Source organism: Esox lucius, chromosome 15 (genome assembly GCF_011004845.1).
Source record: "Esox lucius isolate fEsoLuc1 chromosome 15, fEsoLuc1.pri, whole genome shotgun sequence".
In the NCBI taxonomy this organism is placed as follows: domain Eukaryota; kingdom Metazoa; phylum Chordata; class Actinopteri; order Esociformes; family Esocidae; genus Esox; species Esox lucius.
The window spans coordinates 6,902,885-6,920,160 of NC_047583.1; the positions used below are offsets into that span (position 1 = coordinate 6,902,885).

General features: G+C 42.9%; 1 protein-coding gene across 5 annotated transcripts; it reads left to right on the forward strand.

The window, feature by feature from the left end:
- LOC105006684 (solute carrier family 2, facilitated glucose transporter member 1) lies at positions 1–11,302 on the forward strand. Of its 5 annotated transcripts, XM_020053776.2 has the most exons (12): positions 3–546; positions 1,993–2,035; positions 2,451–2,549; positions 3,859–4,019; positions 4,310–4,550; positions 5,030–5,192; positions 5,813–5,997; positions 6,949–7,053; positions 7,505–7,606; positions 7,902–8,105; positions 8,891–9,110; positions 9,456–9,537. In XM_020053776.2, the coding sequence occupies exons 2-11, from the start codon at positions 2,021–2,023 to the stop codon at positions 9,068–9,070; spliced, it is 1,455 nt and encodes a 484-aa protein (XP_019909335.2). In that variant the 5' UTR covers positions 3–546; positions 1,993–2,020; the 3' UTR covers positions 9,071–9,110; positions 9,456–9,537. The 5 variants fall into 5 exon arrangements, with proteins under 5 accessions (XP_019909336.2, XP_019909335.2, XP_019909334.2 ...); XM_020053775.2 differs by having other exon boundaries at positions 4–767; positions 1,993–2,549; XM_013137514.4 differs by lacking the exon at positions 9,456–9,537 and adding an exon at positions 9,917–10,003 and having other exon boundaries at positions 4–2,549.
- Positions 11,303–17,276: the final 5,974 nt, after the last annotated feature.

Consider the following 17,276-nt stretch of genomic DNA (forward strand, 5'->3'; position numbering starts at 1 on the left):
TGTGTTCAATTCCAGTGTGCCGTTTGACTCTCATCGGCGTCCCAGCCCGTCAGACCGTTCTGGGAAGGTTACAGGGAGGCTCTGCTTTTTCCATCTGACAAGGAGGCCCTGCTATATCGTTGTAAAATTTTCTCAAGCTTGCCCCAAATTCACCAGCTGGGTGTGACTTAATCACAGTACGCATGAAGCTGATCGTCCACCAGCAACTGGGCTGTGGGCCTGGGGGGGTCCTGGATGCATGGGAGTGTGTGTGTGTGTGTGTGTGTGTGTGTGTGGTGGGGAATTGACAGAAGCGGACCTCCTGCTGCTGGAGGGAGAGATGGATGAAAGACGGACGATGAACATAAGTTGTTCACAGGAGAAGAGAGGGAGGACACAAACTGAATATTTCTGATTGTATAATCAGGTGTTGGAAAAGATTCCAGTTAGAGGACTTTAGAGGACTTTAGAGGACGCTAGAGGACTTTAGAGGACGTTAGAGGACTTTAGAGGACTTTAGAGGACATTAGAGGACGTTAGAGAGGTCCAGTTCAGCACACGGCTCTGGTAAGTGTCCATCTGACGGATGTTCGGCCATTTCGGACATCAAGACTGTCTCTTCTTGTGAAACTATGGCTATTTTTGCCTTGGATGTGTGTCAGCCAAAGCCTCAACTATGTACTTAATGTGTGCATGTAACATTCTTTCTCACAGTCTTTGTTTCAATGTCTTTAACAACGATCCAGGTTTTAAAATTATTTCATGGCATTTAATGGTGGAATAAACAGGTATTATTTGTTTGCTCTCTTGACACAGCATTCTACTGCCATTGCAGCCTGTGACTTAACCTGTGCTTCGTCTTCATTTTCCTGTTGGCTGGAGTGTGACGTGGTTGTCTTAATGAGTGTGACGTGGTTGTCTTAATGAGTGTGACGTGGTTGTCCTAATGAGTGTGACATGGTTGTCTTAATGAGTGTGACGTGGTTGTCCTAATGAGTGTGACGTGGTTGTCTTAATGAGTGTGACGTGTTTGTCTTAATGAGTGTGACGTGGTTGTCTTAATGAGTGTGACATGGTTGTCCTAATGAGTGTGACGTGGTTGTCTTAATGAGTGTGACATGGTTGTCTTAATGAGTGTGACGTGGTTGTCTTAATGAGTGTGACGTGGTTGTCTTAATGAGTGTGACGTGGTTGTCTTAATGAGTGTGAAATGGTTGTCCTAATGAGTGTGACATGGTTGTCCTAATGAGTGTGACGTGGTTGTCTTAATGAGTGTGACATGGTTGTCTTAATGAGTGTGACGTGGTTGTCTTAATGAGTGTGACGTGGTTGTCCTAATGAGTGTGACGTGGTTGTCTTAATGAGTGTGACATGGTTGTCTTAATGAGTGTGACGTGGTTGTCCTAATGAGTGTGACATGGTTGTCTTAATGAGTGTGACGTGGTTGTCTTAATGAGTGTGACGTGGTTATCCTAATGAATGTGAGGTGGTTGTTTTAATGAGTGTGACGTGGTTGTCTTAATGAGTGTGACGTGGTTGTCTTAATGAGTGTGACGTGGTTGTCTTAATGAGTGTGACATGGTTGTCTTAATGAGTGTGACATGGTTGTCTTAATGAGTGTGACGTGGTTGTCTTAATGAGTGTGACATGGTTGTCTTAATGAGTGTGACGTGGTTGTCTTAATGAGTGTGACGTGGTTGTCTTAATGAGTGTGACGTGGTAGTCTTAATGAGTGTGACATGGTTGTCTTAATGAGTGTGACGTGGTTGTCTTAATGAGTGTGACGTGGTTGTCTTAATGAGTGTGACATTGTTGTCTTAATGAGTGTGACGTGGTTGTTTTAATGAGTGTGACGTGGTTGTCTTAATGAGTGTGACATGGTTGTCTTATCCCTGGCTATTGTTTAGTTGAATTCAGGAGTAAGAGGTTGACAGTATCTGCTAAATGACCAACATGTCAATGAGAACTTTAAGAATATGGGCTGTCCACACATGATTTTCTTTCTTTCTTCAGGGAGTGATCTTACATCTCATTCAACAAAATGTCTTCCACTGAGGTTAGTTTACTGTTCTTCATACAAGATAGATATCAAAATCATCAGGGGTTATTTACATATACAGTAGATCAGAGTTCACAATATATAGTGCCTTTGTTTTCGAGGTGTTGTCTCAGGTCCTATACTGTCTCTGTTGCTAACTTAACACTTTGTCTTTGGGGGCTGAAGAGCACATACCAGAGATAGGCTCAAGTTGACTGGTCAGTGTGTGAATTAGAGGTCACATACCATGGCAAGGCCCAAGTTGATTGGTCAGTAATTAAATTAGAAGTCACATGCCATGGCTAGGCCCAAGCTGATTGGTCAGTAAGTGAACCAGAAGTCACATGCCATGGCTGGGCCCAAGTTGATTGGTCAGTGAACTGACCCTGACTCCTGAAAAATGTGTGTTTTCTTCCTGAACCCCCGGGACCAGAGCCCGATGACAGCCACACTTCTGACCTCCATCCTGGTGGCTGTGTTTGGCTCGCTCCAGATTGGCTACCACACCGGTAACGTCAATGCCCCGGCCAGAGTGAGTCAAACCCTGGGGAGAGTGGGGAGGGGGAGAGGCCGTGAGGGCGGGGTCCAGGAGGGCAGCGGGGTGAGGACAGGTGGGCAGAGCAGTGGGAATCCTTGTAGTACCTGCATCCCATCCAGCCACATGCAAACATGTCACAGCTTCTATGAAACATTGAACAAACCTAACAACCACATACGACTTTCCTATTCAGGCTCTAATAGTCACATTGCCAGGAAAACAGGGGTCACTCTCTGACCACAGGTACTAACGATGGATAATGTTATCCAGTTGTCGTGCAGAAGGGCTCTGTGTGTGGGCTGATCTAACTCAGAGTCTCTCTCCCTGTCTCTCTCTCTCACAAGGTCTCTTCCCTCATCTTGTTCCTCTCCATTCTCTCTGACCTCTCTCTTTATTTCTCTCCCCTTTCTGTCTCTTCTGTCTCTGGGCTCCCTTTTTATCAAAAATGAATAATTCTCCAACTCTAAGTAGATGTTACACACACGTTTTAAGGATGGTATTGGAGTGTTGTGATGATAGGCAATGTAAAAATGTGCAAATAGTTACAAGTGAAAATGAAAAGGGAAGATAAATAAATACATGAATATGGGCTTTGTTGTTGTTTGTGCTCCACTGGTTGTCCATTCCTCATGGGAACAGGTCACAAATCATGCTGCTGTGATTGGACACTGTGGTATTTCTCCTAACCAATATGGGAGTTTCTCCATGTTTGATTTCATTTCAAATTCTTTGTGGGTCAGTATGATCTGAGGGAATAGCCAGGTTTGCCTCTCGCTCTCTGTCTTTCTCTTTTGTTCCTCCTTTCCCTCTCTCTTTTTCTCTCTCAGCTCTTTCTATCTGTTCTCATTTGCCATTGGCCGGTAGTGATTATGGTGTTTAGAGACATCTGTGTGCCATTTTAATCAGCAGTCTCTGTCGTGAGGTTAGTTGTGACCAGGTTTCATAACTTATAAGCGGCATATGAATGCCTTTGTAATGTGGGTTATAATGTTATTTTCTCTCACCAGCATACAATCGTTCATAGAATTACATATTACAAAAACTCACTGCCTTGGATCTATGTGGTATATTTGCACATGCTTTTGTCTAACTCCACAGAAACATTGGCTTCAGCTTTATGGGCTAAACTGGCTTATCAAAGCCTTTTTATAAACATGGGCTGTTAGTCTTGGTCTTGACCTGATCAGATTTGATTATCAGAACCCATCAGATAATGGGAACAATCAGCATGTGGACAAGATGAGGAGAAATGCACAAGGCGTGAACAATCCTTGACTTGTCTCCATTTCCGTATCCGGTTCAGATTATCGAGGAGTTCTTCAACCACACCTGGCATTCCAGGCACAATCAGTCGATGCCTGATCACAGCCTGACCTTCCTGTGGTCCCTCTCCGTCAGCATTAAGGACTTTGGAGCCCTGCTGGGGTCACTAGGGGTCAAGTGTATGGCCGACTCCTTCGGCAGGTGGGCTTACCTTGGACTGCAACATACACTGGTGTTCCACTTATGTCATTTGTCTTCCTTCAAGAAATCTTTCAAGCATTTTGAAACGAAAAACTAAATGTATCTTTACCTACTTTAATAGAGCAAAGCAGGGAAATTACCAGAAAGTTACCAAAGAGCATCGCAACACATGAATGTATTTATTTTTAGAGAAGCTCATTCATCTCTGTGATTTGAACCTATAACTGATTAACCTTCTCATGGATGGATCAAGGGACTGACTGGATGTCCTTGCTGCCTCCCCTCCCCAGGCGTGACTCCATCCTCATAGTGAATGCCCTGTCGGTGGTGGGAACGTGTCTGATGTTTTCCTCAAAAGCCTGCGGGTCGTTTGAGATGCTAATCGTTGGCCGGCTGGTGTTCGGTCTGTTCTGTGGCTTAGTGATGAGTCTCAACCCTTTGTACATCCAGGAAGTCTCTCCCACCAACCTCAGAGGGGCCTTCGCGACCCTGAACCAGGTGTTCTTCGCCACAGGCATACTCCTGGGAATGGTGAGCGTGGATACGGTCCGGCGTGGCGGTAGTGGGACTTTGTTTTTATCGTCATGCTCGGGAATTCATCATTCATTCTCCTCATAGTTCGTTTTTATGAAACTGAAGATGTACTGGGTGTGGGGTCTTTGGGCTCTTAGGTCATTATATTCATTAGGTAATAGTGCATATTATGTAATGCAGTGATGTTTTTTCACAGTTCATACAGTGCATGTTTCATTTCCAGTATGTAATACTGTGTGTTATTTCCAGTCTGTAATAACCTGTTATTTCAAATCAGTAATAATCTATGTTATTTCTATAATGCAATAATTTTGTTATTCCAAATCTGTTATAATCTTTATGCTATTTGCAACACATAATAATATGTGTTATTTCCAGTCTGCATCTTTGTTATTACCATTATGCAATATACTTTGTGATTTCCAGTATGCAATAATGTGATATATCCAGTCTGTAATAATCTGTGCTATTACCAGATTGTGGGCATTGAGACAGTGCTGGGGACAGAGGAGCTGTGGGCCATAATGCTGTCCCTGTCTTTGATACCTGCCCTGCTGCAATACCTGGCCCTCCCCTTCTGCCCTGAGAGCCCCAGATATCTGCTCATCAACAGAGACCAGGAGTCTAAGGCAGCGAAGGGTGAGTTATGTTGCCACATATGGTCAACAGTATGACCAAGCATTTTAATGAGGTGGAGCCCTTTCTCAGATGTACACAACAGAACATGTAATGTACAGAACAGAATGGGTAATGTTCAGAACGGGTAATGTACGGAACAGAATGGGTAATGTTCAGAACAGGTAATGTACGGAACAGAATGGGTAATGTTCAGAATAGGTAATGTACGGAACAGAATGGGTAATGTTCAGAACAGGTAATGTTCAGAACAGAATTGGTAATGTTCAGAACAGGTAATGTACGGAACAGAATTGGTAATGTTCAGAACAGGTAATGTTAACTGATTGAAATTTTTTTTTGTTAATCACTAAGCATGTCATCAGATACTCCATAAAAAGGTCTTCACAAAAACGAATCAATCTACCAGAAAAGCGTTTCCTTGTTGGAAAAACGATCCCAAATATGGTTGTATATTTGGCGTCCTGGGTTCCTTTAACCAGGTATGTTGTCATTGTGGTTCTGCTTGCGGTTTGATGTCTACTAGGCTGGTCCACTGTAAGCAGTTCATTGACAACCATTGATGTACAAAGGGCTCTCTGAATACATTCAGTTGATTGATGTATTGATTGTGTTGCCCCCAGCCCTGAGGCGTCTGAGGGGCTCAAAGAACAAGGTGTACACCGAGCTGGAGGAGATGAAGGAGGAGGCGGCTCACACCCAATCAGCTCTGACCGTCAGGGAGTTCTTCACGAAACGCTCCTACCGACAGCCAATCATGATCGTTCTCATTGTCAACCTAGGATCACAGCTGTCCGGGTTCAACGCGGTACATTTCACATTTGGCTGTATTCAATGAGAAATGAGTCAAGGAAATTCAGGTGGAAAATCCTTCCCCTTAGAGTTTCCTCTTCAGTTTGAAAACCATTTTCTTTGAGGGGAAAACATTGTGGAATATTCTGGCTCACGTCCTTGTTATGTCCACCAGACTGGTGGAATATAAAGCTAGTTCTGTACTTAACCTTGAATATTCACACACATGCATGGTTGTGGTTTTGAATGATTTAAGCCCCAGGACTCATTTCTTTCACTTCTGCTCCTTCCCCTCCTCTCCCTCTCCTCTCTCCCCATCACTGTCTCCTCCAACTCTCCTCTCCCCCAGCCTCTTTCCCTCTTCTCCCTCTCCTCTTGCCCTTGTCATTCCATCCACATTATTCTCTCCACCCTCCACATCACTGTCTCCTCCCTCTCTCATTTCTCCCCATTCTCCCTCTCCATCACCGTCTCCTCCCTCTCTCATTTATCCCCATTCTCCCTCTCCATCACCGTCTCCTCCCTCTCTCATTTCTCCCTGTTCTCCCTCTACATCAGCCTCTCCAGTCACCTCAATGAGGCAGTAGAGGACTCTGTCACCTCAATGAGGCAGTAGAGGACTCTGTCACCTCAATGATGTAGTAGAGGACTCTGTCACTTCCCTGAGGCAGTAGAGAACCCTGTCACCTCAATGAGGCAGTAGAGGACTCTGTCAGCTCAATGAGGCAGTAGAGAACCCTGTCACCTAAATGACGCAGTAGAGAACCCTGTCACCTCAATGAGGCAGTAGAGAACCCTGTCACCTAAATGACGCAGTGGAGAACCCTGTCACCTCAATGACGCAGTAGAGAACCCTGTCACCTCAATGACGCAGTAGAGAACCCTGTCACCTCAATGACGTAGTAGAGAACCCTGTCACCACATTGGCAGGAAATATATGATCTTAAAACCCCCTTCTGTTTTTCAGATCATAAATTATTCCACCAAGATGTTTGACAAGTCTAACTTTGATGAAGCCAAGTACCTGACACTGGGTGTGGGGGCTGTGAATGTGACTTTCACTCTGGTAGCGGTAAGCCCAGTAAAATACACTACAGTACATTATAGTAGAGTAAAATACACTACAGTACATTATAGTAGAGTAAAATACACCACAGTACATTATAGTAGAGTAAAATACACCACAATAAATTATAGTAGAGTAAAATACAATAAATTATGGCAGAGTAAAATACAAAGTATAAATGAACTTGCTTGCAAAAGTAAAATACATTACAGTACACTATTAGATACTGTAATATATTTTACTCTTTTATAATGATATCATATAAACACAATGCCTGTAATGTGTTATCGATAAATGTGACATATCTTTGTAAGTATACATTGAGGTTGTTGGAGTGACATTCTGTAGACGTTTATAGTCTCACAACTTTCCAAGACCCAACTTCATCTATTAAAGTGTGGTTTTCCACTATGGCACCACCAAAAAACATTACCTTCTTCTGTCTGGTTTTCCTCAGTTTTTGCTAATGGAAAAGGCTGGCCGCAGGAGGCTGCTGTTGACTGGCTTCATGTGTCTAGCTGTGTGCAACCTCTCCATGACTGTCATAGACTCAGTCCTGGTAAGATGGGATCTCGGTCCAAAGACTCTTTTCAATACTCCAAGTGCAACAACTGTGAGCGTGTATGATTGATTGACATTTAGAGCACCTGACCAGTAACCGAAAGAATGTTAGATTCAAAACCCAAGCCTGCTAGGTGAAAAATCAGAAGTGAGACGGTAATTAACACTAACTGTTCCCTGAATGCCCCAAGTGGTAAACTGCACCCCTACAAAATGGAGGGATTTGGTTTAAAATGAAATATTGGTTGGACCTCTCAACATAATATGATTGTTAACCATTTAATGGTCTGTAGTTCCTCGTCCCAGAGCTGCGTAGCCTACAGGTGCTGGGAGTGTTCTTCCTGATTTCGGCCTATGAGGTGGGACCAGGCCCTATTTCCTGGTTCATTGCTGCAGAGCTGTTTGATCAGCCTGCCAGGCCCATTGCTATGGCCTTCACCAGCATGCTCAACTGGGGAGGAAAGTTCCTGCTGGCCCTGCTCTTCCCACCCCTACTGGTATGTTCTAGTCCTGGTCTTCCCACCCCTACTGGTATGTTCTAGTCCTGTTCTTCCCACCCCTACTGGTATATACTAGTCCTGTTCTTCCCACCCCTACTGGTATATACTAGTCCTGGTCTTCCCACCTCTACTGGTATATACTAGTCCTGATCTTCCCACCCCTACTAGTATATACTAGTCCTGTTCTTCCCACCCCTACTGGTATGTACTAGTCCTGTTCTTCCCACCCCTACTGGTATATACTAGTCCTGGTCTTCCCACCTCTACTGGTATATACTAGTCCTGATCTTCCCACCCCTACTAGTATATACTAGTCCTGTTCTTCCCACCCCTACTGGTATGTTCTAGTCCTGGTCTTCCCACCCCTACTGGTATGTACTAGTCCTGTTCTTCCCACCTCTACTGGTATATACTAGTCCTGATCTTCCCACCCCTACTGGTATATACTAGTCCTGGTCTTCCCACCTCTACTGGTATATACTAGTCCTGATCTTCCCACCCCTACTGGTATATACTAGTCCTGGTCTTCCCACCCCTACTGGTATGTACTAGACCTGATCTTCCCACCCCTACTGGTATGTACTAGTCCTGATCTTACCACCCCTACTGGTTTGTACTAGTCCTGGTTTTCCCACTCCTACTGGTTTGTACTAGTCCTGATCTTTCCACCACTACTGGTATACTAGTCCTGATCTTTCCACCACTAATATCTACCTTCATGTTTATTGTCTTGTCTCTTTGTATGAAGTGCTTTGTGTTCCTTCATTCCTTCCCTCTTGTAGAAACTATGTGGTGCCTATGTGTATCTTCTCTTCATGATCATGGCATTGATTGCCTTCTCCTACACCTGGCGACGCCTCCCAGAGACTAAGGGACGTACCTTCGATGACATCGCAGCTGAGTTCCGCTCCTCCGAGGGCATCCCACTACACAATAAGACTGATTTCAACACCTTCACCTGACCGCACCTGCCCCGCTTACCTGACCCCTGACCTGGAAAATGTGAGGGTGTAGTGACATCACACAGGGGTCTGATCGTTTTTAGCCTTTACATCGGCTTAATCCTTCATTTTAATCTACCTATATTTTACAATCTAAATCACCTTATTTTAAAATGGTGTCTTTCAAGAAACCGTAAAAACCTGTGCTTGGTTTATAGAACCAGGGTTACGTTAGAAGGCAGTTCAAATAATCTGTTAGTTTGTTCAAATCGCATTTAGGAACTCCCGAGCAAGTCAGAAGATCTCTTAAACAATGGAGATTATGAAGCTACTGTAGGGCAACCTAACCTTTCATACAACTCAACCAGAGTCCTACCTTCTGTTACATACTACCTCCCTCTTTCAGGAGCCATCCTACCTCCTGTTCCATCCCACCTCCCTCCTCCAGGACCCATCCTACCTTCTGTTCCATCCCACCTCCCTCCTCCAGGACCCATCCTACCTCCTGTTCCATTCCACCTCCCTCCTCCAGGACCCATCCTACCTCCTGTTACATCCCACCTCCCTCCTTCAGGACCCATCCTACCTCCTGTTCCATCCCACCTCCCTGTTACAGGACTAATCCTACCTCCTGTTACATCCTACCTCCCTGTTACAGGACCAATCCTACCTCCTGTTACATCCTACCTCCCTGTTACAGGACCAATCCTACCTCCTGTTACATCCTACCTCTCTTTTACATCCTACCTACCTGTTACAGGACCAATCCCACCTCGTGTTATATCCCACCTCCCTATTACAAGACCCATTCTATATTCTGTTAAGTCCTACCCCTGTTACAGGACTCACCCTGCCTCCCTGTTACAGGAGCCAGAGAGGGAGAGAAGGAAATGGGCAACCAGTGGAGTTCTAGTCCACCACTCAGTGTACCAGGGTGAAGTTCTACTATCAAACACCAGAGGGCAGCTTTCCTTTGCCTGAGTATACACCATTAGCTGGGGTTTATTCTAGGTTTGTTGATGTCGTTCAAAGTGATGTTGTTTAATGCAGCAAGTCTTTTTGCCCTGCATGTGTTGGCCTAAGCAGCATGTCAATCACCACAAAAAACATCATAACTGAACCTCAAGAAGTATGAATTTGTATGAACTAGAGAGGTTTATTTGAGCATGACGAAGAATGCTAACAATACAGTGAAAAAACAATGCAGTTTGTGATCAACAATAGTTTGGTGTGTTTGTGTGTGTTGTATGTAAATAACTGGGCTGACTAATCCCTGACTTACGAGAACAGAGGGAGTCTCTCATTAGAAGTGGAAATCTATTAAAACTGGAAAATACAACAAAACACACAAACACTTATGGAAAAATACAAACAGTCAAACACAAGACTGGATTTTTTTACTGCTCAATTAACCAGACCTGTAAAAATATCAACATTCCTCCAAAGTCAATTCTAAATCCTTTTTAGGTTCAATAGCTGTTTGTACCTGTCAGATGGCTTTTGTGAGGGGAGTCCCTCTGCAAACACACAGACGCACACACACACGCGCGCACACACGCACACACACACACACACGCGCACACACACACATGCACACACACACAGACGCACACACACACACTCAATCTTCCTATAGCTCAACCCCTGTATACTTCAACCCAATAGATCAAACAAACACCTATAGCCCCATACCACGACCCTACTATAGCTCAAACCCCCCGTACATATTTTACCTTAAACCTCATACAGTATGCCTCTGAATTGTAACACTGTTTCAAGGGTGAACTTCCAAGAGTTTCAAAGTGCACACTGTCTAGTACAGAAGTCTGAGATATGCTTGAATGGAATGGAAATCTGATTGTACCTGGCATCACTTTTGATTGACGGCTAGCTGCAGGCACTTAGGTGTTCTGCATGCTAGGTACAGTAGCTAAAAAGATGGCACAAAGATTTATCCAATGTGATCATTAAAATAACGCTGGCAACTTACACTGGCAACTGTGCTGTTTAATTTTCCAGAAAGCCCCAAAGATTCAATGAAAATAGAACAGGAAAATGATGGTCCAATTCATTCTTTGTTTTCTATATCTTTTAAGTACGATACAAAACGTCTGACAAATGTAAAAGTTATTTAACATTATTTCTTTAAGAAAGCCCTTGAATAATAACAGTGAACTTTTGTACTCCCTAGATGCTTACCAGAAACTGTTGTTTAATGAATAAATATATGTAATGGATACACTGTCATCATTATGTATGAAGTTGTAAAAATGTCTACAGTAAAATCCATTTTGAATTAAACCAACTCTGTGATCATAATCCTTTTAGTGGTTTTTAGATTATTTTCTTACTAAAGATGCATTCTACTGAGGTATTTTAGTGATTTAACTTAAATATTATATACTGTACATATACACAACACATGAAACACAGAACCAGAAAATAACAACATGACATTGGGGTATTACTAAAACAAAGACCATCAGAATACAGTGGGGAACCAAGGACTTAATCAGGGTCTGTGATGGATGAAAACAGGTGTCCATGATGAACTGAGGGAGAGAGGGCAAGCTGGCCATGCCAGGACATGACAGATGGATTATGACATCAGCATGTTGATCTTATCTGACCATGTGCAACTTGTTACTATTAACAGTATATTATCATTGCTAATCATCAGAAATGACATGGTTATGTTGTCATATCCTGTTTCTATCGCTGTCCTCTCCCTCCAGTCCCTCCAAATCCTGTTTTCACTCATGTCTCTCCCTCTCGCTCTCTTTCTCTCTTTCTACCTCATCTGTTTTTCTCTCCACTACTCTGACATCTGACATCATGATCACACTCCTCATCAGGTTCTCTGTCTCATTACTCTGGACAGGTACTGTTATATTAGTTATAATGAGCTTTAATCAGTTAAGATTTTCAATGACATCTGATCTGGTCAGCTCTGTCTATGACATCTCTATGGCCTTACTAGTTCTTCATGTATTCAGGTCTAACCGCATCTTGGAAAATGTATTATCTTGAAAATGTGTATCTGTTCACATTCAGGTCTTACTGATGGGAGTGATGTGACTCAGAGCCCTTTCTTACTCTGGGGACAAAAAGACAGAGATGTTCAGATCAACTGTAGTCATACTAAGGGATCTTTCTACAACCAGATGTATCGGTGACACTGTGGCCCTACCCGGGGGAGGCCCCGGACAGGGCCCAACAGGCAGGAAATCAATCCACCCACATTGCCAGGCATCAACCAAAGGGACACCCACCAACCGCAACCCCCCTGAATGAGGGCTGAGTATTGCCAGCAGCGTACAGCCCAATTGCACAAGTGCGCAACAGAGTGTCAACAACAAGCCAGTGACTCTTCCCTCGAAAGGTATTGGAGGGAGGGCATCCCAGTGGCGACGAGAGCCCACCTGGCAAGACAGCAAGGGTGGACAGTATCAAGCCTACTGGTCACATTCACGCCCCCGGGCCAGGCTACACCTAATTATAAACCGTGCTGTGGAGATGAGTTTTTAGTAGACACTTGAATGTTTGCATTGAGTTTGATTTCTAACCTTAATTGGCAGATCATTCCACAGGAGTGGAGCTCTATGAGAAAAGGCCCTGCCGCCAGCTGTTTGTTTAGAAATTCTAGGTACAATTAAAAGGCCTGCATCTTGTGATCTAAGGTTACGTGTAGGTATGTATGGCTGGATCATTTCAGCAAGGTAAGTAGGAGCAAGTCCATGTATTGATTTATAGGTTAAGAGTAAAACCATAAAATCAGCCCTAACCCTAACAGGCAGCCTATGTAAGGACGCCAGGACAGGAGTAATGTGTTCAAATTGTTTTGTTCTAGTTAGGATTCTAGCAGCCGTGTGCAGCACTAATTGAAGTTTATTTATTAATTTGTCTGGATAACCAGAGAGAAGAGCATTGCAGTAATCTAGTCTAGAAGTAACGAAAGCAGGGATTAATTTTTCTGCATCAGTTTTTGATAGAAAGTTTCAAATTTTTGCAATGTTTCGAAGATGAAAATAAGCAACTCTTGAGACAGGTCTTGAATTTTAATTTGCATTTGTGGATTTAGCGATGTACTGTGTTCACAGACAATGGTTGTCAGATGTTTTCCTGAGTCCATGCAATGATTTCCACTACAGAATCATATTCGTTTTTAATGCAGTGCCGCCTGAGGGTCCAATATACGTGTCTTAACCCACAAATTGTCAGCTAGACACGATTCCACCAAGATTACTTAAGGAGCTATTTCCTGTGCTCGGTCAGCCAATGTTGAACATAATAAATTGCTCCCTTTCCTCCGGATGTGTACCAAACTCACTAAAAAGAGTGGAAATTAAAATCTAATCAGGATCCTGACATATTAAACAATGATAGGCAAATGATTAAACATATTAAACAATGATTTGGTGTTCCTCAAGGCTCGTTTCTGGGCCCATTATTGTTCTCACTATATATGCTGCCTCTGGGTGATGTAATCCAGAATCACAGTGTCAATTTTCACGTTTATGCTGATGACACACAGTTATATATTTTAATGAACTATGGAGAAGTCCCAAAATTAGCTACTTTGGAAGCATGTGTTTCAAATATTCAGAAGTGGATGACAGAGAACTTCCTGCTTTTAAACTCAAGAAAAAAATAAATGGTTGTTTTAGGACCCAAAAAACAAAGAGCCTTTTTGGCAGATCTCACTGTGAACCCCAACGGCTTCATGGTCGTATTCCAAAAAACTGTAAAAAAAACCTTGCCGTTATCCTTGACCGTGACATCTCCTTTGATGAACATGTAAAATATGTCTCAAGAGTTGCTTATTTTCATCTTCGCAACTGAAACTTTCTATCAAAAACTGATGCAGAAAAACTAATCCATGCTTTTGTTACTTCTAGATTAGATTACTGCAATGCTCTACTTTCCCGTTACCCTGACAAATGAATAAATAAACTTTAATTTGTGCCGCACACGGCTGCTAGAATCCTAACTAGAAATGTTTTTTGAACACATTACTCCTGTACTAGCCTCTTTACACTGGCTGCCTGTCAGGGTTAGGGCTTATTTTAAGGTTTTATTGTTAACCTATGAATCAATACATGGACTTGCTCCTACTTACCTCGCTGAAATGATCCAGCCATACATACCTACACGTAACCTTAGATCGCAAGATGCAGGCCTTTTAATTGTACATAACAAACAGCAGGAGGCAGGGCCTTCTCTTATAGAGCTCCACTACTGTGAAATTATGCAAACTTTCAAGTGTGTACTAAAGACTCATCTTTACAGCATGGTCTATGATTAAGTGTAATCTGGCCCAGGGGTGTGAAGGTAACCAGAAAGGCATGATACTGTTCACTATCTTGTTGTTGTCTCTCTGTTGCACACTTGTGCAATTGGGCTGTACTCTACTGGCAATACTCGGCCCTAATTCATGGTGGCAGTTGGTGGGTGTCCCTTTGGTTGATGCTTGGCAATGTGTGTGGACTGATTTCCGGCTTGTTGGGCCCTGTCCGGGGCCTCCCCGAGATGGGGCCACAGTGTCACCGGAACCCCCTGTCTCAGCCCCAAGGTCTTACGCTGCTATATTATTGTGCCGGGGGAGTAGGGTCAGTTCTCCTTCTCCACTATAAATCCTTGTAGATCTAATTTTCCCTGTCTCCTGCCATTTTAAAGCTCCTCGCCCATACCTGAGGAGTACCTGGCTTGAAAGACCTGTTACTGTCCCTGTCCAAAGTCCTCCTGGTTGTATTACAGATCAAGACGATACCTGACGATTTCAGTTGCCACTGTGCTGACACCTCCACCATGTTGTCCCTGTCCTTGTCCATCTGATCATGCTTCCGACCTGGACTAAGTATAAATAGACTCTGGACTCAGCCCACATGCTTTTATTAATTATTACAATTTGTACTCTTAATATGTTCACCCAGCACAGCCAGAAGAGGACTGGTCACCCCTCTGAGCCTGGGTCCTCTCTAGGTTTCTTCCTAAATTTCGGCCTTCTTTGGGAGTTTTTGCTTGCCACTGAAATTCAACACTACTGTTGTTTGCTCCTTGGGGTTTCAGGCTGGGTGTTTTGTAAAAGCACTTTGTGACAAGTGCTGATGTAAAAAGGGCTTTTTATATTAAATTTGATTGATTGATTGATACTGCTTTTCGGCATGGTCCCTTGGGTACAGATTTCTCCGGATTCTCTGAATCTTTTAATGACTTCATGAAATCCCCAAACTCTGCATTTTTACACTGAGAAATGTTACTCATAAATTGTTGCACTATTTCCTTGCGTGAACACCTCCTCATCCTCACTTCTGACAGACCCATCCTCTCCAGAATGATCTTTTAATACCCAATTATTTTACTGACCTGTTGCCAATTGTCCAAATTAGATGTGTGATATTCCACAAGGTTTAGTATTTTAGCATAACAAACCTTTTCCTGTATTATGTAGTATTTGTCCCAACTTTTTTGAAACGTGTCACTAGCATCAAATTCAAATTGGGCATACATTTTTTAAGAAACAATAAAATATCTCAGTTTAAACTTTTGATATGTTGTCTTTGTACTATTTTCTGCTGAATAAAGGGTTAAAATGATTTGCACAACATTGCATTGTTTTTTGGAAACGGGGTTGTGGTTTCATTTTATTGTCTGAAATAAAACATCTTCACCTGACTTCAACCATTTGACATTACAGGAAAATCCTCTGGTGGTCTGTTAGGGGAGCACAGCAGACAGAAGTGCTGCAGATGTTTAAATGTTCCCATAAGGAGTCCCACTACAAACTCACTGATATGACGTGATGAAAGACACCTCTAAATAATGTGGAGCGGTTTGGCTCGTTGTTTCTGTCATCAACACTGAGTCAACATGATCAGAGTTCTTCACTTCATCACTATGGTTTACACAGTCTGGGCTGCAGGTATTTATTCAGAGCATTGAAATAATCGTCATCATAATATCCTTATTTGTTCTGGCCTTTCTGGACAGGTGAATGAATAAATCTTTTTTTATTTTTCTACAGGGTCTTCTCTAAGTGACCAGGTTCACCAGAATCCAGCAGACCTGTTTGCTAATCAGAGAGAGTCGGCTAAGATAGAGTGTTCACATAGTATATCAAGCTCAAACGTTATCCTCTGGTACAAACAAGATCAACATAGAAAGTTAATATTTCTTGGATACATGGCAGGGACATCAAAAAAGCCTGACACTGGATTTAATATAACTTTGGATGGAAATGCTAGTGCTAATCATAAAAGCACCTTAACCATTAATCCGACTACTCCAGAATTCAGTGCTGTGTATTTCTGTGCTGCTAGTTACACAGTGGATCAGATCTCCCTCTCTGCTCTACAAAAACCTCCTCCATGAGATGCTGTAGGAGTCCTCACACCTGCATCAAAGTCCCTCTGTAACTGACTCTCTTTCTGTACCAACACACTCATCAGCTGGCCTGTTAGAATGTTATTGACCAATATTGTATTTAGATATCAGTCCTGTGGATGGATTTACAACTCAATGAATACAAATAGAACAACCAGAAAAATAAGACCTATATTATATAGCCCTAACTAGCAGATCTGGGTCGGGTTTGTCAGACCCTGTGTCTTTCCTTGAGCAAAGCATCAATAATTAATGTGAACAGACAGTGAAAAGGTTTTTCTGCATTTATCAGTGATTATCATTTGTTACAAGTTGTCTTCTTATAAATCTTCTTATATATATACAGCTCCAGAAAAAATGAAGAGACCACTGCACCTTTTTCTTTCATTTCCCAAAAAGTCGAAAGGAAGGTTTTGAGTGAGTAACAGAAGAATTAAAATTATGTGACGACTGCGACCTCTGCTGGTTCACCTCCCCCTGCAGCGGGCGGGCCCCGGCGGTCGACGTCACCGGTTTTCTGACACCACCGTCTCATCATGCATTTCACCTGTGTCTCGTTTAGTGCACCTGTTCATCATCGCTGTTTCCCCCGGTATATATGTTCCCTCTGCTCCCCCTGTCTTTGTGTGTGATTGTTTCTCTGCCACAGTCAGAGCTATATGCGCTTGTGTAAGACGCTCGTTCTGTTTATTTTGTGCTATTCATATATAAAAACCTTCATCCGCCACGCCTTCTCCGGTTCCTCCTTTGCTTTCTCAACCTAAGCCGTGACAAATTAAGAGACCACTGCAAATTGAACGCTTCTGTTCCTCACTCAAAACTTTCCTTTTCAACTTTTTTGGAA